At 44.0% G+C, this 27,856-nt stretch overlaps 1 protein-coding gene across 4 annotated transcripts in view; it reads right to left on the bottom strand.

Moving 5' to 3' along the window:
• The window catches only part of ITGAL (integrin subunit alpha L), a 48,044-nt gene that overhangs the window by 17,623 nt on the left and 2,565 nt on the right, over nucleotides 1-27,856 (bottom strand). For 2 of the 4 annotated variants that reach the window (XM_037134324.2, XM_037134325.2), the window contains exons 5-21: nucleotides 26,442-26,559; nucleotides 26,187-26,317; nucleotides 24,879-25,024; nucleotides 20,615-20,747; nucleotides 20,293-20,443; nucleotides 15,433-15,506; nucleotides 15,209-15,341; nucleotides 9,432-9,583; nucleotides 8,966-9,103; nucleotides 8,275-8,472; nucleotides 8,001-8,131; nucleotides 6,656-6,816; nucleotides 6,379-6,530; nucleotides 4,756-4,845; nucleotides 829-882; nucleotides 672-745; nucleotides 271-412 (exon numbers count right to left, since the gene is read on the bottom strand). In XM_037134324.2, coding sequence (XP_036990219.2) covers nucleotides 271-412; nucleotides 672-745; nucleotides 829-882; nucleotides 4,756-4,845; nucleotides 6,379-6,530; nucleotides 6,656-6,816; nucleotides 8,001-8,131; nucleotides 8,275-8,472; nucleotides 8,966-9,103; nucleotides 9,432-9,583; nucleotides 15,209-15,341; nucleotides 15,433-15,506; nucleotides 20,293-20,443; nucleotides 20,615-20,747; nucleotides 24,879-25,024; nucleotides 26,187-26,317; nucleotides 26,442-26,559 — 2,178 coding nt within the window. Of the gene's footprint in view, nucleotides 1-270; nucleotides 413-671; nucleotides 746-828; nucleotides 886-4,755; nucleotides 4,846-6,378; nucleotides 6,531-6,655; nucleotides 6,817-8,000; nucleotides 8,132-8,274; nucleotides 8,473-8,965; nucleotides 9,104-9,431; nucleotides 9,584-15,208; nucleotides 15,342-15,432; nucleotides 15,507-20,292; nucleotides 20,444-20,614; nucleotides 20,748-24,878; nucleotides 25,025-26,186; nucleotides 26,318-26,441; nucleotides 26,560-27,856 lie in introns of all 4 variants that reach the window. The other 2 variants (XM_037134322.2, XM_037134323.2) reach the window with 1 other exon arrangement.

A 27,856-nucleotide genomic window follows, 5' to 3' on the forward strand; every position in this document is an offset into this window, starting at 1 on the left:
CATGCTCCATTTCATGAGATTGTCTCACTCATCCTGTGGGTGTCCCCAGCCTCATTTTTTAGTTATGGAATCTGAGGCTTGCACTAGATGAACCTTGTATCTCGGGTCATACAACTTGAAGGTGGCCACTAGGCTGTAAAACTAGATGTGGCCCTAGGACCTCTGCCTGACAGCCAGTGCCCATGTCTTCAGGCTGTTCTCGCTGCCTATGGCTCCCAGAAGCTTCGGGGTCAAGCAGGTAACGTGGGCAGGCCCTGCCTTCTCACTCACCTTGAGCATCTCCACTTTTCGGAAGGAGAGTCCCCAGGGGAAACTCAGGCTGAGCCGGACCCAGTAAGCATCTTCTCCCGAGTTATTCAGTGTCAGCTCCATAGAGAAGCTGGCAGAGGGGCTCAGACGCAGGACTCTGGATCTGAGGGGGAGATCAGGGAAAAGTTACCGGGGCCAAAGTAAAGGAAGCAGGATCAGTGGTGGGGACTTCCTGAACTGAGGAATTTGGTAGTCCAGAAAAAAATAAATACACATAAAATAAGCTCCTGCTTTAAGCTCCTGCACCGGCTTTAAGTTTTGCGATCTCATTTATTCTGAAGCCAGTGAGGCCAGATAAGACATCTAGTGAGGTGGGGGGATTTCAGAGTGGGGCAGGAGGAGGGGCGGGGAGCCTTACAGACCTTGCAGGGTAGAAGGATAGCCCCAGGTTTGCTTCGCATTGCTTGTCCTCTCCACAGTTTTTTTCAAAAGGGACCTGAAACAAGAAGAAAGGACCAGGAGGCTCAGGCCCCCAGATCCAGACGCCCTGGCCTCTGTTGGCCACTCTTCCCTTCTTACCTCCCTGGTCTCTGAGTGTGGCGAGGGTCTCAGGATGGGCTGTCTGTCCTTACCCTGCTGAACACAGAGGAGTGGGAGGGCAGGGAGACAGGAGAGGTTAGTTAAGGCAACAGAACTCATGAAGGAGGCAGAGAGTTGTAGCTCAGGGCCCGGGGCTCAGCTGGGCTAGCTGTAGTCTGCCCCTCTTAGGAGCCAGCCCCCTCCCAGGCAGGCCCCACCCTCCGGATTCAGCCTAAGGCCATCTGTGCAGTCCTCCTCTGGTGGCAGCTCCTTGAGGATCAGGGTGTCCATTTCTTCTCTTGGACAGATCTGGGCTTTGACCAGGCAGCTCCCACAGGTCCTTCTAGCTCATCCCCTCCTCTGGTGGGAATGCCTGTTGCACAGCCTCTAGGCTCGCCTACCTGGGACTTCTTACTGTGCTTCTCCTCTGTAAACCCCTTCTTCCCCTAGAACAGCTCTCTAATCAGATAAAGGCCAGGTTTTTTTTTTTTTTTAAGTTTCTTTTCCTCCCCTCACCTGAGGATATGTTTATTGATTTTTAGAGAAGAAAAAAAGGAGAGAGATGGGGAGAGAGAGGGAGAGAGAGAGAGAGATGTGAGAAACATGGATAAGTTGCTTCCGTTATGCACCTGGGACAATGCTCCAACCAACTGACCCATCCTGCCAGGGCGAGATCGAGACTCATTTGTGCAACATTTCCAGAGCTTCTGCTCTGGGCCAGGCTCCATGACAGGCACTGGGCATACACCAGAACAAAATGGGTACATGGCCTGCCCTTCTAGTCTGGTGGGAGGAATGACCTGGCATCTTCGGGGTTATGATGGGACAGGATATCTTTAGAGAATGTAGAAGAAAATTCTACCCCACACTTGGGGGTGAGGGAAGCTTCCTGAAGGAATGGCTTCTCAACTAAAATCTAAAGGATGAGCCAGAGGGAGCCAAGTGAAGAAAATGGAGAGGAAGGAAGAAAGAACAATCTACACAAAGGCTCAAGACAAGAGAGACTGTGCCAGTGCAGGAGCAGGAAGGTGTTCAGACTGGCTGGAGCGCCGTGTGTTGGAGGGGCAGGGGAGAGGAGCGGGGTCCAGCTTCCCCTGGGCCTCATAAGCTCTGTTAGGGAGGTGGGACTGCAACCTGAGCATAATGAAGTCTTAGAAGTGTCTTATGGTTTTTCAGCTGTATGTTCTAGTGAGATTCCAGTGTCCTCTGCCTTCAGGTCACCTGCCAAGCAGCCTCTAAACTCTTTCTTGAGGGGCAAGAGTCCTGGCAGCTTCTGCTGACTGCTCGAACCCAATTTCAACATTCATACAGATTCCCACCACCCACTGGACCACCAGTTCCCAAATGGATATTGAGGGCCTCTGTCTTGCTCAGCTGCCCCTCTGCCAGAAGCCAAGCACACCTCTCATTCACCTTGAATTTACCACCATACTTTTCCTCAAGCTGTTGTTCCCTTTGCTTTTCCTTTCTTCACCTACCCAAAGTCTTACTTACTCTGCAGGATTCTGAGACAGTGACACCTCCCCCGGAAAATCTTTTTGGATAACTGTGACCTCGGGTCTCTTTTCTACCCTGAGTTCCTATATCACACAGTTTGGCTTTTTAAAAATTAGGCTGATGGCAGACTGCTCATTGTCCCCAGATAGCCTCCCTCCCCTTCTCCTTCTATTCTTTAATCTGGTCAGATGAGCTCATGTGTTTCTCAGGCTCTTTTGTAATTAGGCGTGGCCATGTGTCTGTGTTCTGACTAATGAGATGTGTGCCCTGGACTCTCCACCCACTATTCCTTCCCCTGGAGCGGCCCCAGAGCCTCCACCCTACGACCCCTTCTTCCCAATCTTGCTTTTCTAAACTTCTCTTAAATACAAACTCCCATAAATTCCTTTGCTGCTTAAGTAAGTCATATTTGGTTATTCATTGCTTTAAACTAAAGACTCCTTTATGGAAAACCTGAGGACTTCCGCCAAGATGGAGGCATAGGTGGATGTGCCGTGCCTTCTCACACAACCAAGTTTAGAGACAACTTAATATTAGCAACAGAAAACACAGTCAGAACACGGAAAACTGAACTTTTCGGAAGTCTGTTAACAACAAATTCTTCAGCCTGACCAGTAAGGGGCGAAACCAGCGGCTGGTGAAGCGGGGTTGCACAGGAGGTCTCGGTCAGACGGACTCAGGCACGGAATCCAGACGCGCGGAATCCCGGTGCAGGGTTGCACCTAGTGAGCGACCAAGCGAGCCACCAGGCAAGCGACCGCGGGGGGAGACAGCGGGAAAGCGGTGCTGCGTGTTGACTGTGGTCGCGCATTTGTGCGCGGAGGGACAGGCGAGGGAGTGGGCGGTTGGACCGGGGCCAGGCGGGTCCCCGCGGCGAGCGGCAGTGGAGGGCAGTGGAGGGCATCACCATTTCCCTGCTCTGACCCCACCTCCACATACAGCGTCATAACCCAGTGACTCTGAGTGGCCCGGCCCAGGTGAACCACCTAAGGCGCTTATCCTCACCCAGCTGTGAGAAACAGCAGAGGGGGTCGCCATTTCCCCGCTCTGACCACGCCCCCACATACAGTGTCACAACCCAGTGACCTGGGAGTCCAAGGCACCGCTTCTCACACTTAAAGGGCCAGAACAGACCAAAAATGTCGCAAGAAGATCTCAAAGCCCCAGAGCCCATAGATCTAAGCAATGAAGAAATAGCAAAACTCTCAGACGCACAGTTTAAAACACTGGTCATCAGGATCCTCACAGAACTGGTTGATTATAGCCACAAATTAGACAAATATATGAAGGCAAAACTAGTTGAAATTAATGGAATTGCACAGGACACCAATAGCAATGAAAAGGAAACTGGGACTCAAATCAATGGAATGGACCAGAAGAAAGCAAATAATGGCCAAACAGAAAAGAGTCAAGAAGCAAGAATTCAAAGAAATGAGGAGAGTCTTAGGAACCTCCAGGACATCTTTAAACGCTCCAACATTCGAATTATAGGGGTACCAGAAGGGGGAAAGGAACAGCCACCAGTGGAAAACTTATTTGAACAAATAATAAAGGAGAATTTTCGCAACCTGGCAAAGGAAATAGACTTCCAAGAAATCCAGGAAGCTCAGAGAGTACCAAAGAAGTTGGACCCAAGAAGGAACATACCAAGGCACATCATAATTACATTAGCCAAAATTAAAATGAAGGAGAGAATCCTAGAAGCAGCAAGAGCTAAGGGAACAGTCACCTACAAAGGAGTCCCCATCAGACTGTCAGCGGATTTCTCAAAAGAGACCTTCCAGGCAAGAAGGGGCTGGAAAGAACTATTCCAAGTCATGAAATCCAAAGACCTACAACCAAGATTGCTCTATCCAGCAAAACTTTCATTTAGAATGGAAGGACAGATAAGGTGCTTCTCAGATAAGATCAAATTCAAGGAGTTCATCACCAAGCCCTTATTATATGAAATGTTAAAGGGACTTATCTAAGAAAAAGAAGTTAAAGAAACATGAACAGTGAAAGGACAACAAACTCACAGTTATTAACAACCACACCCAAAACGAAAGCAAACTAAAAGGACAGCTAGATCAGGAGTGGAAACATAGAAATGAAGATCTCAAGGAGGGTTAGCAACAGGGGAGTGGGAGGAGGAGAAGGGGGGAGAAGGTACAGAAAATAAGTAGCATAGACAGTAGATAGAAAATAGAAGGGGGGGCAAGAATAGCATGGGAAATATAGAATCTAAAGGACTTGAGACGCATGGTCATAAACTAAAGGGGGGGTAATGGTGGGGATAGGGGGGTAGGGTAGAGGGGAATGAAAGGGGGAATAGAACAACTGTAACAGCATAATCAATAAAAAAATTTTTAAAAAAGACTCCTTTATAATACAGTCTTGCTAAATTAAATTTCTATTTCCCACCAATTCCCCCAGCTGATCTCTCCTTACCGCCCTTTGGTCTCTCGATGTCCCTTCTTCTTCCCAGAGAGAGAAATTTAGGGTGACATTGATGGGAGAGATGAGGTCTTGAACACAAACCTGAGGGTGGTAAGAATATATCTTATGTTGTCCTGGCTGGCATAGCTCAGTGGATTGAGCACGGGCCTGTGAACCAAAGGATTGTGGTTCGATTCCCAGTCAGGGCACATGCCTGGGTTGCAGGCCAGCTCCCAGCAAGGGACACATGAGAGGCAACCATGCATTGATATTTCTCTCCCTTTCTCTTTCTCTTCCCCACTAAAGATAAATAAATAAAATCTTTTAAAAAAAGAATATCTTATGTCAAGAGTCAAACTTTTACCACACTTCCAGGTACACACGCACCTTGTCCACAGTTTACAAATGATGAAATTCTCGTAATTAATTGTCTTCCTTACTAGTCGCAGAAAGAGATTTACTGGCATCAGGGTTGTTTCTCGGCACACGCGTCATTCATTCCTCAGCCCCAATTGCACCGCAGACTTTGTAAATTTACCACGGATTTTTTTTTCATTTGAGTCCTGACAGAAGCCCCTGAATCTGTCAAACTGCTCTAGGCAACCATTATTAAAACTTGCATAATAAAAGACTATTCTAGAAATCCTAGTTCCTTGAGAGCAGTGGTAGGGCTTAGTCTTTCATGTTTTTACCAGTGCCTGACAAAGAGACTTTAAAGGTGCTCAAATCACATTCACCTGAAGTTTCTACCAACCCAAAGAGGTAAGCATATCATTTCTACGTTAAGGAGGAGGATAAAAGGTCTAAAAAGGCAGCACAGCTTTTCTGAGGGCTAGAACTAGTGAGTGAACCCAAATCTTTCCAGCTCCCAAGTCTGAACGTTAGTTCTCCCCAGTACGTCTCAGTGTCTCTTCTCTGGCAAATTTATGTTTAAAAATTTGAAGTCTTGTGACAGGAGGTAGGGGTGTGAGGAGGCCCTGCGATGAGTTAGGAATGAAATAAAATTGAATTGATAATTGTCGAAACTAGGTGATAGGTAACTTGGAGGTTCATTCAACTATTTCTTGTACTTTCGTATGTCTGAAAATTCCCATAAAAGAAAAATATAAAACCAACTTCAAGATCTTATATACCAATCATGTACCAAATAATTTATAGGCACACCTACTTTACGCAGGACCATGATGAACCAACTGACTCTGGGTGTTTTAGTAATTGTTTAAATCAAAATGAAAAAGCCTTTTTCTGGTATGGATGTGAATAATAAATGACTATGTGTACTTGGCAAATAATAACACACTACCCCTACTGAATAGTCTGTAACTCGTACAAATAATTATGAAAGCTGGGTAGCAGCATTAATGCATAATGTATGAAAAAGAGTAGGAAAAATGCAAAGTACTTTACAATCACAATCATGCGAAAAAGGTCTTTGTACATGGATGAAGGACTAGAAGAAAACACACTAAACTTATTACTACTGTTATGCAGTAGAAGAAATGGCAGTATAGAGAGATCAAAGTGACTTGTCACTCAGCTGTGACCCAGAGCTAAGCCTTGCACCCAGTGCTGCCTCTCAGGGCATCAGCTCTTCTACCTCTTCATTTCCTGGAGCAGCCTTGCTGGTTCTCTTACCGGGAAGTGGAACCAGAACTCAGTGCAGGATTTGACTGTGGTGACAGCCATGCTCCTGCTGAGTTCGTGTCTCCCTCCTGGAAACAATCCCCGGCTTCTTGTCCGATGGCCATCCAGCTGCAGAGTGTAAGTGAGGTTGGTAACCAGGGGCCCTGAGCAGGGTAAAAAGATGGGAGTTAAATGGTGGTGTATCCTGGGGCCATAAGCCTGGATTTTGGTGGGCAGTGTGCACGGGGAATGGCATAGATGCTCTGGGGAGCAGGAAGACAGTACTGACCTTTGAACTGGGACATGAGAGGCTTGACCTGGAAACAGACTGTGATGTTAACTCCTTCCTTCTTCCTGTTGCTAGTTGAATAGGAGCACTCTACTTCATGCACCGGGATCTCAGCCGGGGAGAAGGACATCAGAGTGATGATATCCACCACAGGCCGGGAGCTGCAGGGCAGAAAACGACCCACTCTCTCCCTTGGCCTCAGCTGCAATCCCCAGGTAGACCTACAGCTCCATCTATCAGAGGCCAGGGAGATCCTCCATCTCTAAGTAGACCTCAACATCAATGTCTCCTTGCAACAATAAAAATAATATGTGATTATGTAAAAATAATTAAAAAAATATGTGATTAGGGCTCCCTGTTTCACTTTAGCAGTCTTCTGAACCATTTTCCATACAGAAGAGTGAGCTTTTAAAAAGAGGAATCATACTGAGCTACTTCCATGCTTATAACCCATCCCTGATGCCATGTGATACAATAAAATCCAGATTCTTTCCTATTCATGCCATCCTGCCTTTCTCTCCAGTCTTCCTTCCTCCACACTCGCCCTTAGCTGGCCTTGTTCCAGCCATATCAGACTACTGCCTTACGTTCATGCCTTGGCAACTCCTGGGCTTTCCACATGGACAACTCCTAAGCCAGACTTCTGCAGGCTTGGCTGTTTCTTACCTTTTAAGTCCCAGCTCAAGTATCACCTCCTCAGAGAGGCCTTTTTTGGCTATTCAATCTATAGTAGATACTCCCTGCTATTCTCTCTCACAGTACCCTGTACATTTCCCTCATAGAACGTATCACAATGATCATTACATCTTTACTGGCCTAATTTTTTATTATATACTTTCCCACACATTCACTCTGTACCCAGTTCAGTACTTAAGACATAGTAGGTGCTCGGGAAATATCTACTCTTTACATGATGTTACGTGATGCTTCCAATAAACTGTAAGATAGGGGTAAGGCAGGAGATTTAATCATCATCTCAGAGGTGAGGAAACTGAGGTCCTGAGAAGCTACATGACTGGGGTAAGATCATCCAACAAGTAAATGGCAGAGCTTCAGCTTGACTCTAGGTCACTAGGTTCTAAAGCCATCACACGCTGCTGCTTCTGTAGGTTTTAATATCAGATAGGCTTGGGTCCAAATCCTAGTCCATCACTGAAAAGCAGCTATTTTGCTTGGAGTAAGGCATGAAGGCTGTATACAAAGAAAACCCATCTCACAGGATTGGAGGGAAGACCAAATGAGCTAACGCCTATAAGCAGTTAGCACAATCCCTGTACACAGTAACTGTTCAAAGGATGAGAGCTGAAATTACTATTAGATGCAAGTCCCAGGAGTCCCATCTTACCTCAGCACCATCACCTGACCCTCAGCCCCCACAGCCACATCTGCCAGGCCGTCCCCTCCAAGGTCCTTCACCCCGTGGATGGAGCGTCCAAACCACCGAATTCCTGGGAACACCTGGATCCCTTCTATCCGCTGAGATCAAGAGAGAAATTCATGCTAAGCTAGGAAGAGAACTGGCTTGAGGGTGGAAGGGTGAGTCCTCGGAGCGGAGTGGAAGCTTAGAGGCTTCCAGGCAGCTGGGGAATGGGTTTTAATTGTCAGGCAGGGTGCCTCACCTGACTCCGCTGGTTGCTCAGCCCACCATGCTGCCCATTGAAGATGTATACAGCCCCCTGCTCCTCCAGAGGGGCTCCCACAGCCACGTCCGTCAGCCTGTCCCCATTGATGTCTGTCAGGGCAGTGATGGCGGCTCCAAATCGTCCAAGAGGGTAGCCAGGATCCCCCTGCAGCTCTGAGACCCTTTCGAACCCCCACTAGGAAGGAACAAGGTGACAAGTTCCACCTCAATCACTTAGCTTTCACAGGGTGAGGCAGTTCATGAGTGGAGAACACTAAAGAAATGTTGGGTGTGGTCCCTCACAGAATCAGCGTAATGCCATCAGACTAACCTGAGTTCAGGTCCCACCTCCACCTCTTGCTATGTGTGACTTTGTGGCTTTGGAAAATACTCAGCCTTGCTAACCTGCAGTGTTCCCATTTGTAAGACAAAGCTCCTAGTACCTTGTGAGGCAATTGTAAGGATCAAATAAGAGCTTATATAAATAAAAGTTTTGGCATTGGGCCTCGTACAGTCTACTGTTAGTGAGTATTAGCTGTAGTTTATCTGTTGATCTAAAGATTGTATGTCCGATCATATGTCTGGTTAACATACGGTCAGACAGGGAAAGCCTTTCAAAGTAACTGGGACCTGCGCAGGCCTGGGAATCTGTTTCTTCCACCCTCTCAGCTCAGTGCTCTGACCCTCACCTGCTTTCTCTGGTAAATAAACACTCGGCCTCCTCTCTGCTCCCCATAGAACAAGGGGGCTCCAATCAGCAGCAGCTCTGTATCTCCATCCTGTTCTATGTCAACACCACACAGCTCACCACCGAAATAAGAGCCAATCTGCAGGGAGAGGAATGTTTGAGGATGAGCCCGTGAGCGGTATATACCTTTTCCCTCAGCTACATCCACTCTCTCAGATGAAAGTTTGTATTCTGGATCCCACTTAGAGCCTGTATGAATTAAGACAAGTTGGGTTCTTTGAGGTTCAGTTTCTTTAACTGGCAAGCGGAGACGACAAAGTTTACCTCAGAGGGCTTTGTGAGGAACAAATGTGACAGTGTTTGCACAGGGCCTGCCACACCACAGGTGGATAAGTGTTCAGAAGGCAGCAGGAAGCATCAACAGTGTCATACCAGCCTGACCTGCAGCGCCCGTGGGTCATGCTCACCTGGGTCCCATTTATTTCCTGGATCTGGCTCCATTGTCTTTTGTCCTTGGACTCTTGGAACAACAGCACCCGCCCCGTATGCTGGAATCGGGGGGCTCCAGCTGCCAGCAGTGACATGAGACCTTGGGAGGGCAACCAGGTCACCGTGTAACCTGAGGAGAGAGGATGGGACTTGGAGTTAGCAAGACAATGACTGCCTTGGAAGAAGGTAAAGCCCAGGAGAAAGGGGATAAAGACCCTGGGAAACTGGGTTAGTAGCAAAGATGCATTGAAACATCCAGAAGATCTTCTCCTGGGAAAAAGCCATGTGCTCCAAGCAATACAAATCCTCCCATCTTGATCCAAGGATGTGTTCCTCAAACTGTGGGCAACACATACACCCAAGGAAAGCAGCCACAAATTAAATATGGTGCAACTTCCTGAGCCTCAGTTCACTTGAGGGTTGGTGAGATTATATTTTGAAAAACATAATAAAATATGGGGGTGGGGTGGGCTGGGGGTGAGGAGGGCAAGAGGGAAAAGTTGGGACAACTGTAATAGCATAAACAATAAAAATATTTAAAAAATAACAAAATAAAAAACATAAAATGGGATAGATTAGTAAGAAGAATACAAAGTTTGCACAAATATTAAAGATAAAGGAGGAGACTTGACAAAATTTCTTGCTTAAAGATATTGCTTCAGGCTATCTTCATACATCACACCTCCTGTGGCAAGGTTCTGGCCCCTCCCTTATGGCACTGATGAGGAAATGCTTCTAGAAACAACTAGCAGTTAGGCTAGAGCTAGGAGCCACCCAATAGGAATATTGTGATTCAGAAAGGAAGGAACTGACTCGATTGGATCTTCTTTGCTTAGAGAAGTTGAAAATGAATGGGAAAAGCAGAGATGTCTGCAACTCTATAGCACATGAGAGGAAGAGTGAGGAGGCTGAACCACTCTCCTATTCATTCATATACATTGCTGAAGTGCAGGGGTTAAGAACTTGCCTTTTGCAATCTAACAGATGGGTTTTAATTCTAGTGTTACTACTTCCTAGCTGTATGATCTTGAGTAAATTGCTTTGCTCTGAGCCTCAGTTTTCTTATCTAAAAAAAAATGGGGGTAGTACCAACCTTATAGCATGGTTCTGAGGAGTAAATAAGAACAAGGATATAAAATGCTTAGCACTATGCTAGTGATATCTAAACTAAGACCTAAAGGATAGTAGCATAATAGGTTCTCAAGATTACATTTATTCATATATATATACATATGTGTGTGCATGTGTGAGGAAAAACTCCCAACAAACAAAATTTATTTATAAAAAATTGTGTATTTATTCTTACGTTTATTTTTATTTACTTTTAAATATATTTTATGCTACTACACTTGTCCCATTTCCCCGTTCATTCCCCTCCAACCCCTCCCACCCACATTTCCCCCTTTTAGTTCATGTCCATGTGTCATAAGTTCTTTAGCTTCTACATTTCCCATACTATTCTTACCCTCCCCCATCTATTTTCTACCTACTGTCTATGCTACTTATTCTCTGTACCTTTCCCCCTTTCTCCTCCACCCACTCCCCTGTTGTTAACCCTCCATGTGATCTCCATTTCTGTGGTTCTGTTCCTGTTCTAGTTGTTTGCTTAGTTTGCTTTTGTTTTAGGTGTGGTTCTTAATAACTGTGAGTTTGCTGTCTTTTTACTGTTCATATTTTTTATCTTCTTTTTCTTAGAAAAGTCCCTTTAACATTTCTATAATAAGGGCTTGTGATGATGAACTCCTTGAACTTGACCTTATCTGAGAAATGCTTTATCTGCTCTTCAATTCTAAAGGAAAGCTTTGCTGGATAGAGCAATCTTGGATGTAGGTCTTTGGATCTCATGACTTGGAATACTTCTTTCCAGCCCCTTCTTGCCTGTAAGGTCTCTTTTGAGAAGTCAGCTGACAGTCTGTTGGAAACTTCTTTGTAGGTGACTGTCCCCTTATCTCTTGCTGCTTCTAGAATTCTCTTTCATTTTCATCTTGACTAATGTAATTATGATGTGCCTTGGTGTGTTCCTTCTTGGGTCCAACTTCTTTGGGACTCTCTGAGCTTGCTGGACTTCCTGGAAGTCTATTTCCTTTGCCAGATTGAGGAAGTTCTCCTTTATTATTTGTTCATATAAGTTTTCCACTGGTTGCTCTTCCTCTCCCATTCTGGTACACCTATAATTCAGATGTTGGAATGTTTCAAGATGTCCTGGAGGTTCCTAAGCCTCTCCTCATTTTTTTGAATTCTTGTTTCTTCATTCTTTTATGTTTGGTTGTTTCTTTCTTCCTTCTGGTTCACTCCCTTGATTTGAGTCCCAGTTTTCTTCCCATCACTATTGGTTCCCTGTGCATTTTCCTTCATTTCACTTAGTGTAGCCTTCATTTTTTCATTTAATTTGTGACCAGAATCAACCAATTCTGTGAGCATCCTGATCACCAGTATTTTGAACTGTGCATCCAATAGGTTGGCTGTCTCCTGGTCGCTTAGATGTATTGGCTTGGGGCTTTGATCTGTTCTTCTGTTTGAGCCATTTTTGGGGGGTCTGGTTGTGCCTGTTACACAGTGAGGGGCAGAGCCTTAGGTGTTCACCAGGGCGGGGTAACCCCCCCAACCCATTGCTAGGTTTTGAAGCTGTATGTGGGGGCAGGGTCAGAGAGGAAGCAGTGGCACTTGCTCTGCTCTCTCTTGGGTTTCAGTTGCTTCTGCCACTTCCACAAGCAAATTGGGTTCTTCTGGTGCTTGTTCCCAGGTGGGTGGGCTTGTGTACATTCTAGGACCCTGTGGGTCTCTCTAGCAAACTCTCCTGTGAGTCTGGGAGTCTCTCCCAGCACCTCAACCCCCCACAGGTGTTTTTAGCTGGTGCTTTAAGGCTTTATTTCCTGGTGCTGGGGCCCCTGGGTTGTGTGGTCTATCTCACTGCCCATTTTCACCTGGTTTATCTGCATGCAAATGTGTGACCACGGTCAGCCAGCCACCTTGCACCCTCACTCAGTCTGCTCATTGCCACCCTGTGCCCAGGGTCTGCCAACTGTCACCTGTGCGCCCAGGTAGCCAGCCACTGCTTTTTCCTGCTGTGACCCCTCTCCGCTGGCTGCCAGCTCCACCCCTCTTACTGGTCTGGATGAATGGTTGTAAAGTTCAATTTTCTGTCAGTTCTGGTTCCTTTTTTGTTCTAAATTTTTGTTGGTGTTAATTTTGGTTGTGTGAGGAGGCACAATATGTCTACCTATGCCTCCATCTTGGCCAGAAGTATTCTTACATGTTTAAACTTGAGTCACCTTCAAAGTGCTCCCCATTTAATGCAATATACCCATCTAGACATTTTTTCCACTGTTCAAAACAGTTTTGAACTCATTGATTTTGATGCCTTTTAGTGCTGCTGCTGTTTTTTGTTTCACCTCTCCCACATTAGCAAAACGTTTTCCTCTGAGGACTTTTTTTCCTCCAGGGAAACAAACAAAAAAAATCGCTCAGGATGAGATTAGGTGACTATGGAGGGTGGGGCATGTGGGTCAGGCTATTGTTGGTCAAAAACTGCTTAACACTCAGCACGGTGTGGCCAGGTGTTTTTTAATTAAAAAAAAAACATCATTAATACACAGGTGAGGGGTTATTAAAAGAAAAGTTAAGAATGTTATAAGCATATTTAAAATCTAAGTTTTATTCATGCTGTTGCTTAATTGCTTTCATTTATTTTTTGAAAGTCAGCCCAAGTGATTCTCTGGCCCCTAAAAGTAAAAGAACTCAACATGAATCCCCCATCATAAAATGGGCAAATGCATTGAAAGAGTCTTAAAAAAAACTCACTGAAGCCAAACGCAGCCTCTCAAAATAATGCCAGTAGGTACACTGATACAGATGGGTTCCTAGAACACTCACCTAGCAGGGAAAGCCTGTACCACAAAGGGCCACCCTCCAGAAGATAATTCTGGGTTTCTTTTTGGTCCCCCCTCGTGTAGTAGGCTGGGTGCCTAACTTTGGAGCAACACTGCCAACTCTTCTGCAGGATGCTAAAGAATGAAAAACCACCTTGCAGGCAGTTGTGTAGGCAGTGCAGTGTACTAGCACAGGATTTGGGGCTAGACTACCCTGGCTCCACCTACCAGTTTTGTGACCCTGGGCAAGTTATTTATTTATTTTTTAAGATTTTATTTATTTATTTTTAGAGAGAGGGGAAGGGAGGGAGAAAGAGAGGGGGAGAAACGTCGATGTGTGAGATCTATCGACCTGTTGCCTCTCGCACACCCCAAACTGGGAACCTGGACTACATCTCAGGCATGTGCCCTGATTGACAGCATTCAGTCCACTGAGCCACACTAGCCAGGGCTGGGCAAGTTATTTAACCTACCCAGTTTCTTCATCTGTAAAGCTAGAGGTAATAAAAATGCCAACTCAAAGAGTTGTTGTGAAGATAAAATATGTTAATACAGGCCATGGACTTAGAACAGTGCCTTACTCAGTAAAGAATGTCAAAAAAAGAAACAAATCACCAAGGGCAGCCTCTCTTAGAAGGGTAAGTACCAGGTGAATGGCATAAATTTTCTCAAGGACAGAACTTGATAAGATCCTAGTGTTTTGAGAATTTAATAAAGGAGTGGCCCACGCCCAGACAAAGGTCATGGGTGAGTCAGGGTGGTTCTCAAGCTATGAGAAGGTAGAACCTGGAAGCAGTCCTTTTCCAGGGCTGTTGGAGCCATTTTGGTCTTGGGACATGCTGACTACATGAACATAAATGAAAGGAGATATAACCTCCAAGCATAAAGGCGAGTCCCCTCTGCAGTCTGAGATGGCCGTCACCTTAGGTAGACAAGCATCTACAGAACCGGGCAAGACTTGCAGGACAAGACTGCAACAGTGGCACCAGGAAGCAGAGGCACACAATAGCAACTATGGATTGACCAGACTCATTTCCTTTGTGCTTGGCATCTAAAGAACTCTGGAGACTCAGTCCCTGGACTTCCTGGACAATTCAACTGGAAGAAGCCTCAATGAGTCACTCCTGGTTCTCTTACTAATGAGGCAGATTGTTTTCAAATGGACCCGAGATTTAATTTAGAGGTATGACTAAGTGACAATACAAAGAGGTCACTGCCACTGAAAGAAGTTTATTACTTACAGCTCCTCAAAGCAGGAGGCAGGCAGGCAGGTCATGCTGGGCCACAGGGAGAAGCACTAGGCTTAGTAAGGAGGCAGGAGTAAGGGTGAGTATGGCCTGAGCCTTTGTTGTGGTTTCTGAGGGAAGGAATGAGGGAGGCAGGAGATATAAGCTTGAGCAAGTTTAGGATTGGATAGTTTGAGCAGTGTTGGCAGGCTTCAGGCTACAAGGATGGTCTTCAGGTGTCCAGTACCTGTCCTGGGATGATTTAAGTCAGGGGGAATGTTGATTTGGTTTACCAAAGTCAGCTAAAAGGGGAAGTTGGGACTACAGCCTCTGGGCTGTTTTGCTGGTGTATGCAACCCCTGCTCTCGGCTGTGCTGTTTACTCTCTGTAGGAATGAGCTGGCCTTGAGAGGAGCAGTCTCTCCATGATTAGCAAGGCTTCAAGATATCAAGGCCTCATAAAGTACAGAAAATAAAAACACGCTTAATACACAGGGGAGGGGTTATTAAAAGAAAAGTTGAGAATGTTATAACCATATTTAAAATCTGAGTTTTATTCATGCTGTTGCTTAATTGCTTTCATTTATTTTTTGAAAGTCAGCCCAAGTGATTCTCTGGCCCCTGAAAGCAAAAGAACTCAACATAAAGGAGAAGTACTCACCCAAATATCCTTCTTTCACTTCTTGTGTCAGTGGCTCATTCCCAACAAATGTATCATCCTGCAGGTCTGCCTTCAGGTCTAGAAAGCCCCCGGCCCAGTCCTTGGCTCCAACTGTCCCCACAATGCCACGGCCCTGCCCAGGGAAGGAGACACGCAGGGTCAAAGCAGGGACGGCTGCATTCCCGTAGGAACACTTGGCCCATTGCTCCAGGCCTGACACTCACCCTACGGAGGTCAGCGCTGATCCCACTGGAAGACAGCTCCATGTTGAAGGATGTCAGGTCATGTTTGCTTGTGCCTAAGAAAAAAGGAGAGGAGAATGGGCTGAGGTGGAAGGAGCAGGAAAAACAGTGATATTCAGTAAAGGACAAAGAGAGAAACACAGCATTTGCAAGATAGAAAGAGAATGAACTTTAGAGTCAGACAGACTGGGAAGTGGATTATGCTTGGAATCTCAATGACACTCCATGAACCCAGATGGGTATCCAGTTACTCCAATCAGCATGTCAAAGATGCAGCGCTTGATTTCTGTTCCTACTCAAACTTCCCACTTCAGTGGATGCTACCCTGACCCACCTGGTGAATCATGCTAAAAACCTAAGAATAATAATGCTTAATTCTTCCCCGTCTCCCTGTTCTATCTCCAATATATCATTAAATCATAGTGGTTCTATCTTCTAAACACATCTGAATAGTCTGCATTGCTACCACAGTAGTCCAAGCCAATCTCGTCCCTTCCCTGACTAATGTGGTAATTTACTAATTGGTCTCTGACTCCATTCTTTGTCTATCCATGCCTTTTTCCCATGGAGCAAGGCAGAGAAAACTCTTTTAAAAAAGGTATATCAGACCAACCTTTTACCTTCTTAAAAACACTGTATTAGTTCTCATTGCTCTTTAGACAAAAATTCAAAGTCCTGTTAGGGCCTTGAATGTCCCTGCCTATCTCTCCAACTTTTCTTCTCCCTCACTTACCAGATCCCAATAACTGACCTTTCTTTCTATTCCTCCAGTATGCCTTCCCCATCTCTGGGCCATAATACCTGCTCTTCTCTCTGACTGAAATGCCTTTTGCCCACATTCTTCACATGGCTCCTTGATTCTCATCTTTTATGTCTTAGTTAAAAGTCATGTCATAGTGAATGTTACCTCAACTAAAAAAGGCATCTTCCTTGAAAAGTCTATCTAAAGTGGCTTCCTCCAGTTAAGACTGTCTTATTTTGTTTTTCTTTTACAGAAGTACATAGGAAGAAACCCCTAGTCCAGGCTTGGGGACCAATGAGAACTTGCCAGAGGAAGTGACATCTAACCTAAGACCTAAAGAATGAGTAAGGGCAGGTCAGGAGAGAAGATAAAAGCTACAGATAATAAGAGTTACGGTTTAGCAAGTGCCTACAAGGTACCAAGCAATTTGCTAAGCAGTTGTTGGGGGATGAATTGTGTTTCCTAAAAAAGGTATGTTGAGACTTCCAGTCAAGATAGAGGAATAGGCAGACACTCTTTGTGTCCTTGCACAACCATAGAAAGAATTACAACTAGATCTCAAAACAAGTAACACTCAGAATCATCAGCAACTTGAGCTGTATGGAAGTCTGGCAATCAAGAATTTAAAGAAGCCACATTCATCCAGAGGAGTAAGAAGGGTGGAGTCGTGGAGACTGGCCGAGAGGCATGCAGGTGCAGTGTGGTGAGGGGAGGTGATGGTGGTGGCAAAACAGATGAGGCCACATTCACATATGGTAGAGAAAAAATTAGAAGAGATAGCTTGGGAGGGAGCGATCACAGCCCCAGGCACAGCCCAGGGTCCAGTGCCAGGGAGATAAATCCCCATAACTTCTGGCTGTAAAATCCAGTGGGGGATCGGGCAGTGACGAAACCGCTGGATTTTCAGGACACTCAGTTTAAAGAGCCCACACGGACTTAGAATGAACACAAACTCACCCACTCTGGGATTCAGCACCAGAGCAACCAGAGCAACAGCTGGAAGGGAACCAGTCACATATGGAAAGTGGGTGAAGTGACTGGAAATGGGGAGAGTGCCAGGCAAACCTCTAGAAGCCAGGCAGTGGCACTGTTCCCTCTCCGAGCCCTGCTCCCACACAGCTACAAAGCAATGAAACAAGTTGCCTTGCCCTAGTGATTACCTAAGCCTCTGCCCCACATAATTTACAGGTGCCTTTTCTTTTTTTTAAGAAAAGATTTTATTTATTTATCTTTAGTGAGAGGGGAAGGGAGGGAGAAACAGAAGGAGAGACACATCAGTGTGCGGTTATCTCTCATGGGTTTCCTACTGGCGGCCTGGCCCACATCCAAGGCATACGCCCCAATTGGGAATCAAACCAGCAACCCTTTGGTTTGCAGGCTGACACTCAGTCCACTGAGCCATACCAGCCAGGGCTACAGGTACCTTTTCTACAACAGGCCATGCTACTAAGACAGGGAGTCAAATCAGTTCTACCTCATACATAGAAACAAAACAGAGAGACTGCCAAATTGAGGAGACAAAGAAATATGGCCCAAATGAAAGAACAGAACAAAACCCCAGAAGAAAAAAAAAACTTAATGAAACAGAGATAACCAACCTATCAGATGCACAGTTCAAACACTGGTGATCAGGATGCTCAAAGAACTGAGTATGGATGACAAAAACATAAAGGAAGAAATGAAGGTTACACTAAGCGAAATAAAGAAAACTCTACAGGGAACCCTCAGTACAGAGAAGGATGCTAGGATTCAAATCAAGGATTTGGAACATAAGGAAGAAATAAGCATTCAACCAGAATAGTAAAAAGAAAAAAGAATTTTAAAAAGAGAGTATAGTATAAGAACCCTCTGGGACATCTCCAAACATACCAATACTGAATCATAGGGATGCCAGAAGGAGAAGAGGAAGTGCAAGAAATTGAAAACTTATTTGAAAAAATAATGAAAGAAAACTTCCTTAATTTGGCAAAAGAAATAGACATACAAGTCCAGGAAGCACAGAGAGTCCCAAACAAGTTGGACCCAAAGAGGACCACACCAAGACATCATAATTAAAATGCCAAAAGTTAAAGATAAAAAGAGAATATTAAAAGCAGCAAGATAAAAGCAGAGAGTTACCTACAAAAATACATTCTCATAAGAATGTCAGCTTAAGGGGGGTGGAAATGGGAGGGAGGTGGGGAGCAAGGGGTGGGGGAGGCTGGGATGGGAAAAATAGACAAAAAAACTGTACTTGAAAAATAAATAAATAAAATGTAAAAAAAAAGAAAAAAGAAAAAAAGAATGTCAGCTGATTTTCCAAAAGAAATTTTGCAGGCAAGAAGTATTCAAAGTGTTGAAAATCAAGGACCCACAACTAGATTACTCTATACAACAAAGCTATCATTCAGAGTGGAAGGGCAGATAAAGTGCTTCCCAGACAAGGTAAAGTTAAAGGAGTTCATCATTACCAACTCATTATTACATGAAATGTTAAATGGGCTTATTTAAGAAAAACATGATGATCAAAACTGTGAACAGTACAAGGGTAACAAATTCACAGCTATCAACAACTGAATCTAAAAAAACAAACTAAACAAACAACCAGAACAGAAACAAAATCATAAATATGAAGATTGTTAGGAGGGTTATCAGCTGGGAGTGGGAAGGGTGAGAGTGGGGGAACAGGTACATGGAATAACAAGCATAATTGGTAGGTACAACATAGACAGGGGGTGTTAAGACTACTATAAGAAATGGAGAACTCAAAGAGTATATGTGCATGACCCGCGGACTAAGTTGGAGGGTTGCTGGAGGGAAGGGGGTACCAGGCAGAGGGGCAAAGGAGGAAAATTTGGGACAACTGTAATAGCATAATCAATAAAATATATTTTAAAAGCATGAAGTCTTAACCCCTAGTACTTCAAAACGTGACCTTATTTGGAAATATGGTCTCTAAGAGACAATCAAGTTAAAACTGGGTCATTAGGGTGGGCCCCAATGGAATATGAATGGTATCCTTATAAAATGGGAAATTTGGACACAGAGATAGATACGTACAGAGAGAAGATAACATGAAGACATGCAGAAAGAAGACAGCCATGTGATTGGAGCAATTCAGAACAAGTCCAGGATTGCCAAGGATTACTAGCAAACACCACAAGCTGGAAAAGGCAAAGAAGAATTTCTCTTCTAGAACTGTCAGAAAGAGCATGGCCCTGCTGACCCCTTGATTTTCATATCTACTCTCTAGAACTAAGAGATAATAAATTTCTGCTGCTTTAACCACTTTTTTTTTTATACTTCGTATTAGCATACCTAGGAAATTAATACAACAGTTAAACCCTACAATTCTGTGAGATTGGTATTATTGTCCCCATTTAACGGAGAACAATGAGCCTCAGGGAAAATGACCTGTCTGAGGTCGCACTGCACAAGAGTGGATTCTTGAGTGGATCTGCCTGGTTCTACTATATACACCACACTGCTTCTTGAATTCTCACATTTCCCCTTCCTGGACACAGAACCAAAGTAGTTCAGCAAGATGTGGAGGCTGGGCCAGAAGTCACCAAAGTGCTGAACTGAACACCAAGGCTGTGTCCTAGCAAAAGGGCATTTCCTGTGGGAACCATGTACCATCCTGCAGACTAGGCTTCCTGGGGAAATACCTTCCCATAGCCAGTCCTCCATCTGGTAATGGCAATCAAAATCTTCCCTTATACTGGACCAAGTAAGAGGACCTATGGAATACTTGCAATTGGCCCCAGCCCACTTGCCCATCTTAGGTAATTTGAGTCCTAGGAAAAGTGAAAACCAGAGAGCTCAGTCCTCCTACAGGGCTCAGCTGACACCGGCAAGACAAAGGTCAGTTTTGGGCCCCACCCTGGACCAAGCTAAATTTCAAGAAGATAGAATTTCAGAGGAAACAGAGGTTGTTCCTAAATTGCCATCTCCTAAATTCCTACTCAAGGTCTTTTTTTTTTTTTAAGAAGAGCTCTTAGCTCACTGTCAGATACTGAGTAGTACTTCTAACTATTATTCAATGTGTCTCTAACCTAATATCCCAAGATGAGTTTCTGTATACGATCTCCTAAACTCTCTCTCCAAGGTCTACCACTCACCCTCAATGACATAGATCTTCTTCTGCAGCTCATTGAATAGATCTTTAAGTTTCTCAAATGTGTCCAGAATCTTTACAAAGTCTTTAGTGGGTGTTGAAGCAAATTTGTGGAGTGTCTCCTGACTTTTCTTGGTCTCAAAATGCTTTCCGATCTGTGAGGGAGAGAAGAATGAAGTGCTGACATCCTCAGAATCTCAGACCAGTTTTCTACTATTTTCATAAGACCATGGCCCCAAGGAGAAAGGGGAGAGGGTTCAGGAATAGGAGAGGGAAGATGAGATGTAGGAAGAAGGAGCCAGAGGCCTGGGGCCAGGGGCCCATACCCCAATGATGTAGCGGATGATGTCTTTGGCCAAATCAATGTTGCCACTGTCAGTGGCTTCCCCATCAGTGATGATGATAAGCACTTTGGTGGCATCTGGACGGGCCCCGAGATCCTGCTGGAATACATGGGTCCTGCATCCAGAAAGAGGGAATATGAGAGACTCCCCCAAAATCATATGAAGTCTTCCCCACTGCTTCCTTCTTTCCCTAAGTCATTTCCCTGTTGATTGTGCAAAAGGCTTTCTTACATTCCTCAGTAGCTATTACCAGCCTTCCAAGTTCTCTACTGGACTTCCTTCCTTGCCCTTGCTGCCACACCTCTCCTAAACCAGTATCTTAACTGAATCCTGAGTAGTCAGCAAGTTGTCCCAGAGTATATGGGTGGTAAGGGGGAGATTTTGTAAGGGGAAACTCGGCTTCCTACCCTCCATTTCAATCACATGGCAACTATCACTTCAATCTGATATGCTGGTGATTTAGGTAAGATTTCAATAGAAAAAAAAATGAGTTCCATGGCCAAAGAAAACTGGAAAGTCACTTGTCCAGAGAAAGCTCATATAGCACTTACTCTGCCACCCCTACTACCCCAGGCTGCCTGTAGATCTCTGCTACAGCAAGTTTCCTAGGGATGTGAAATAGCTAATTTCTGTTTTGGTGTCCTCTCAGACTCACATGACATGAGTTCCTCAAGGAAAGGACCATGTTTGATTTGCTGCTGTATCTCTGGCTGATGACCCAGAGTAGATGCTCAGTGCATGTAAAATAATAAAAGGAAGGGAGGACTGAATACTGGACAAGCCAACTCTCTCAATTCCTGCCCTGTCCACAGCCTCCTTATGATGCAAGATAGGTTGCCCACAGCTTTTGCTGGGACAACAGTTGTATCTGAACCATCTGATCCTTCTCTCCCCACCCCCCAGCTAACCAGAGGTGGACAGTTGATCCAAGAGCAGCCAATTCACAACCCTTGCCTATGACATGACCTGCCTTAAGAGTGGAAGCTGAAAGTCATATGGAGAGGTCACAGTGGCAGGTGGAGGAGAGATAGAGAGAGGAGGGCTGAAGAGTTACTTGGAAGCTGCCAAAGACAGAGGAGCTCTGGTGGGCAGAGCCAGAAACATCTGCTGTCAAGACCTCTAGTTCTGTCTTGGATGCAAAACTTTTCTTTCTTTCTTTTCTTTCTTTCTTTCTTTCTTTCTTTCTTTCTTTCTTTCTTTCTTTCTTTCTCTCTCTCTCTCTCTCTCTCTCTCTCTCTCTCTCTCTCTCTCTCTCTCTCTTTCTTTCTTTCTTTCTTTCTTTCTCTCTCTCTCTCTCTTTCTTTCTCTCTTTCCTTCTCTTTCTCTCTCTTTTCTTCCTTCCTTCCTTCCTTCCTTCCTTCCTTCCTTCCTTCCTTCCTTCCTTCCTTCCTTCCTTCCTTCCTTCCTTCCTTCCTTCCTTCCTTCCTTCCCATAGATTTGTTTTGAAAACCTCTTACTTTTATTTTTACTTTATTTTATTTTTTAGTATTTTATTTATTTAATTTATTTTTATTCTCAATCACTAAGGATAGGCTTATTGATTTTAGAGAGAGGGAAAGGAAGGAAGAGAGAAAAGGAAAGACATCAATGTGAAAGAGATCGATTGGTTGCCTTTCACACATGCCTGACAGGGGAATGAACCCACAACCTAGGCAGGTGCCCTGACCAGGAATTGAACTTGTGACTTTTCAGTTTATGAGAGGACACCCAGCCAATTGAGCCACATCAACCAGGGCTTTCATAGATTTTTTAAAAAATTGATTTTAGAGGGAGAGAGACAGATAGAAACATTGATTTTTTTGTTTTACTTATTTATGCATTCATTGGTTGATTACTGTATGTGCCCTGACCAGTAATTGAACCTGCAACTGTGGCATATGGGGCAATGCTCTAACCAACTGAGCTACCTGCCCAGGGCCAGAAAAACATTTCTTTAGCCTCCATCCACACAGACATGGCCTATTACAGGTCCTGTTCATGGATTTCCACCCCATTTTAAACCATCTCATCTGCATTTTTCAATAGCCTCCTAACTGGCCCCCTTGCTTCCATCCCTGGCACCTCCACAGTCTAATATCTACCCTGTAGCCAGAAGGATCCTTTAAAAACATAAAGCAGATCATCACTCCTCTGCTCCAAGGCTCTGACAACTTCTCATCTTACTTAGAAGAAAAGCTCAAGTCCTTACTATGGCCTCTAGCTCATCCACACATCCATGGTCTCTGACCTCCTTTCCCACTAGTTTCTCCCCTTACTTACTTCTCTTCAGCCACACTGACTTCCTGGCTTTTCTTGGAACATCCCAAGCATCTAATCTCAGGGCCTTTGCTATGTCCTCTGCCTGGACTGTTCTTCCCCCAGGTTTCCACAAGGCTTGCTTCCTCACTTCCAACAAGTCTTTGTTCAAATGTAACCTTCCCTGATCTTTCTATTGAATATTGCTTTATTATTTAATCAAATTTATATCTCCTACTGTATTAGCTAATTTACTTATTTATCTTGTTTATTGCATTTCTCTCACTTACTAGAGTATTAATTTCCAAGAGGGCAGAGATTTTTCTTTGTTCCATTCGCTGCTATGTCCCAGCACCTGGAACGTGGCAAACAACCACCTGCCAGCCAAAGCCAGCTAACAGCTTGTTTTTTTATGCTGTCCATGAGCTAAAATTTTTTTAAAAATATTTTTGCCTTTAAAGGGTTACAAAAACAAACAAAGAACAGTATGCAACCAATACTGTATGTGGCTAGAAAAACCTAAATATTTACTATATGGCCCTTTACGGAAAAAAAATTGCCAACTCCTAATCTGGAACACTGCCTGGCACACAGCTAGATGGTCAAGAAGTATTTATGAAATACATTTCCATGATTTCTCCCTTTTGCTTCCACATTTGACACCTTTCAGGATGTCTTCCCATCCTGTGGTGACCTTTTCTCTAACAACTGCCCCTTTCCCATGGAGAGGCCCTAGAATCTATGTTTGTGCCGTGTGACTCTGCGCCATAAAGTAGATCAAGGCCATAGCTGGGTGGACCCGTGGACATCTAACCCAGGCTTAGCCAGTCATTTTCTCAACTGGAGGCTGGGATTCAGGTAGAGGAACCGAGGCTGCCATTTTTTCAGGGAACATCATTTAACTGTGTACCCACCTAAGCTGTCTACAAAGAGAAAAGAATGAAATGAACATGACAGGTCAAGGGAGCCCCAGAAGGAAAGATCTGGAAACACACATGCAGAGCTTTGAGGTATATGCCACAGGCATGTTTAACCTATGCAAATTCAACTATACATGCTGGGCAAAGAAATGAAAATGAGAGAAATAAGTGTAATAGTACAAAAGATTCTTCTGGCTATTTCATTTAACTTGAGAATACACACAGCGGGTACATGGCATAGGAGCCATAATTCTCTTATTCTTCAAATTGGCCTCAGTTTTCATGGCTAGTGTAATGTTTAAAAATAGTTATTTTAAAAATATACAGTATGGCCCCTCCACATAATCCAGCTATGTTTATTTAGGTCTCAATTTAAACACATTAATCTGATCCAACTTCAGGGGAATAAATTTCTGTAGTAAATTTAGGAAATTAAGATATGCTCATTTTCAGTGTGGGACATGAATATATTGAATTTTATGAACAATTCAAGAAATTCCTCAAGGATAATTTTGACTATTTGTTCATACACTGACTTCAAAGCTGGTCCCCATCTATGAGGTGATTCTGCGGAGGCTTCCATGGTTCACAATAACTTTCCAAGTCCTAGTTCTAGTCCATTGTGAGGCTGGCAATACTCTCTGCCCCAGAAGCTGATGAGCTATCCCTGCAATATCCCTTTGGGATTTATTTAGTCAGTATAAAGTCAATTTCTGTTACTTATAGTTCATAACCTGGACTTAAGTTGCTCCACTTGAATTCTTTTTTTTTTAAGATTATTTATTTATTTTCAGAGAGGGGGAAGGGAGGGAGAAATAGAGGAAGAGAACCATCAATGTGTGGTTGCCTCTTGAGTGTTCCCTACTAGGGACCTGGCCTGCAACCCAGGCATGTGCCCTGACTGGGAATTGAACTGGTGACCCTTTGGTTTGCAGGCCTGAGCTCAGTCTGCTGAGCCCCAGCCAGGGCTGAATTCTTACAATAACCTTCCCCTTGCTGACCCACCTGTTGAGCTCTACATATCAACTTAAAGAAGCTAGTGCACACAGAACAACTGATGGACGGGCTCTCGCCTACAAAAGGGAACTCACGCAACATAGTTTATGGCACCAAAGGTGTTGGTCAACAGGCGCATGTGTTTCACGTTGGCCAGCAGAACATCAGGGTCCTTCAGCTTCACATAATCCAAGAAATTAAATTCTGTTTTGTAGGTTGTGGAAAACTGAACAGCAGCAAACTGTAAGAATAAAAAAGAAATGGAACAGTATATATCCCTTCTCACCTGTCTGCTCCAATCATTACTTCTTTTTTTTTAATTTTTATTTACTGATTTTAGAGAGAGAGAAAGATCAATTTGTTGTTCCACTTATCTATGCATTCATTTGTTCTTCATGTGTGTGCCCTGACCAGAGATCAAACCTGCAACCTTGGTAATTTGGGAACACACTCTAACCTACTGAGCTACCTGGACAGGGTAGATTGGACAGGGTCTCCAATCACTACTTCCCATCTGGGACCTGGGCAACCACACTCCACATCCCTGGCCTCAAATCATTTTTCTTTTTTTTAATCCTCACCCAAGGTTGTTTTTTTTTCCCCATTGCTTTCAGAGAGAGAGGGAGAGAGGAAGAGAGAGAAATATCGATATGAAAAAGAAGCATCAATCGGTTGCCTTCTGCTAGGGATCAAACCCACAAACTGGGTATCTGCCCTAACCAGGAACTGAACCTGCAACCTTTCAGCCTACATGACAATGCTCTTATCAACTGAGCCACACTGGCCAGGGCTCAAATCATTCTTTTGAAAATAAACAAACACCAAAATAAAATTAAATAAACCTCTGACCCTTTATGTAGTACTGTCACTGGGCTCAGTTTCTCTGGGTCTGCCTGCCTCACCAATAGGAAGGGTTCCCAGTAGCCATTATTCTGCTGAGTGACCCTGCTAAATAGGATACAATTGGCTTGGCCAAAGACAGCCACCTGACTGAGGCTAGGCCAGTAATAATGGCCAGTAATAACTTTTTCTCTGAGAATTTAGGATTTGCAGTGGGAGAGGTTAGTTGAGAGAAAGGTTAAGAGAAAAAAAGAAACCTCCTGAAACTTGAACATGTGAACTTAAGACCTTTCCACAGGCCCACGTGATCCAAAGAAGCCAAAGGAGTCATTCTACAGAAAGAAAGAGAAGAGGGAAGCAAAAGCCAAAAAGAAACAGAAATGAGAACTAGAGAAAATTTCAGAAGCTTTCTACTTCTTGGTTCTTGTCCCTTCCAGAGGTCCAATTATAGCCATCCCCTTAGCTTCTGGAGACACTTCTTACTAAATGTTCCTTTTATGCCTTAAGCTGGTTTGGGTAGACATCTATTGCCTATAACCAGGAATCTTAACTGTTATATTTACCTGGTAGGAAGAGTTGCTGAGTTTCTTCATCACATCCTTCATGAATTCCAGAATTTTCTGAAATTCGTATTGTTGCAAGCTCATTGAGCCATCAAACAGAAATACCAGGTCCACATTGCCCTTCAGACATTCTACAGAAGCCAGACACAAAGGGACTTGGTAAGGTGTCTCTGATGGCTGGCCTGCTTGTGCTGGTTCCCGTGTATGCGCAGCCAGTTGGAGGTATTTTTACCCACTGGATCCCCAGTTCCTTACCCTGGTAACCAGGACGCCCTTGCAGCACAGGACCCTTCAGATTCTGATGGAAGAGGTAACACAGGCCACTTAGATAGATATTCTGGTCACATGTCCGAGACAGCCCAGGGTCACAAGCCTGAAGGAAACAAAAATAAAAGGGTCACAGTTTCCTCTTGCTATGTTTTTTTGGTATCAACAGTCAAGAACAAAAACTTTCAGGGTCATCATCTCCTGACCTCACACCTTACATCCAACTGGTTATTGAGCCAAGGTACTTCTGCCTCCAGGTTTCTCATATCAAATCTCCATCTCTACAACCAATGTTCTATACCAATGGATGCTCACTGCCTAGAGGATAAAATCTAAAATTCTTAGTTTGGCATTCATGTTGTTTAGAGCCGGGCACTATCCTGCTTTTCCAGGCCCATCCCCTTCCATTCCAATCTCACATTCTGTGTTTAACCAAATCAAATTACTCACTATCCCCAGAATATACAATGATGTGCCTTTCATTTATGACTTACCTTTCCTGCCAGACTGTAATTTCTTGAAATTCAGAGCTCATGTCACAATCATCTTTATATCTCACTCCCCTTCCCCCATCATAACCTAGCACAGTGTGTGGCATATAACAGCAGCGAAGTAAACAAGCTCCAATTAAATACAATCAATATTTCTCTCAGTCTTTTATTTCTCACGTAGCTGTCACATGCTGCTGGGATGACTTGTAAAGAGCAATAGACTTGGAATCAAATGGGAATTTGATTCAAATCCTGGCTCTACCTCTTTAAAATCATGTAACTTTGGCCAAGTCTCTCCCCCTTGGCCCTGTTTTCTCATGCGTAAAATGTGTACACTAATTCTTAACTCACCTGTCTTGAGGGCTAAGAAATAAAGCAATGTGCCCTGGCTGGTGTGACTCAGTGGATTGAGCACTGGCCTGCGAACCAAAGGGTTGCTAGTTCAATTCCCAGTCAGGGCACATGCCTGGGTTGCAAGCCAGTTCCCAGCAGGGGACACACGAGAAGCAACCATACATTGGTAAAAAGAAAAAAAAAAAAGAAATAAAAGAAATGCTTTCCAAACTTTAGGCATTTGTGTACCACTTCACAATTTCTGCTATGGTATACCATTCATACTGTTGTTTACTTAAAATTTTATTTACTTTAAATTTACTTAAAAAAAACTTTAGCCTTACCCTGAGCAATACAATCTAAGAAATCATGAATTTGATGTGCTTGTATATTGTTTCTACTAATCTATTAAATAAATATATAACAATCAAAACATTAAGTTTGTGCACCACCAAAAATTCATCTTGAATATCAGTTGTTAATAGGTATATAATATTTGGAAGAAAACATAGGTAAGTCAGGTCTTGAAAATAACTAGCTCATAATTTGTTCTCAGTAAACACTAATTGAATCTGAATC

Source organism: Artibeus jamaicensis, unplaced genomic scaffold (genome assembly GCF_021234435.1).
Source record: "Artibeus jamaicensis isolate MK-2021 breed Jamaican fruit bat unplaced genomic scaffold, CSHL_Jam_final contig_700, whole genome shotgun sequence".
Classification (NCBI taxonomy): Eukaryota; Metazoa; Chordata; class Mammalia; order Chiroptera; family Phyllostomidae; genus Artibeus; species Artibeus jamaicensis.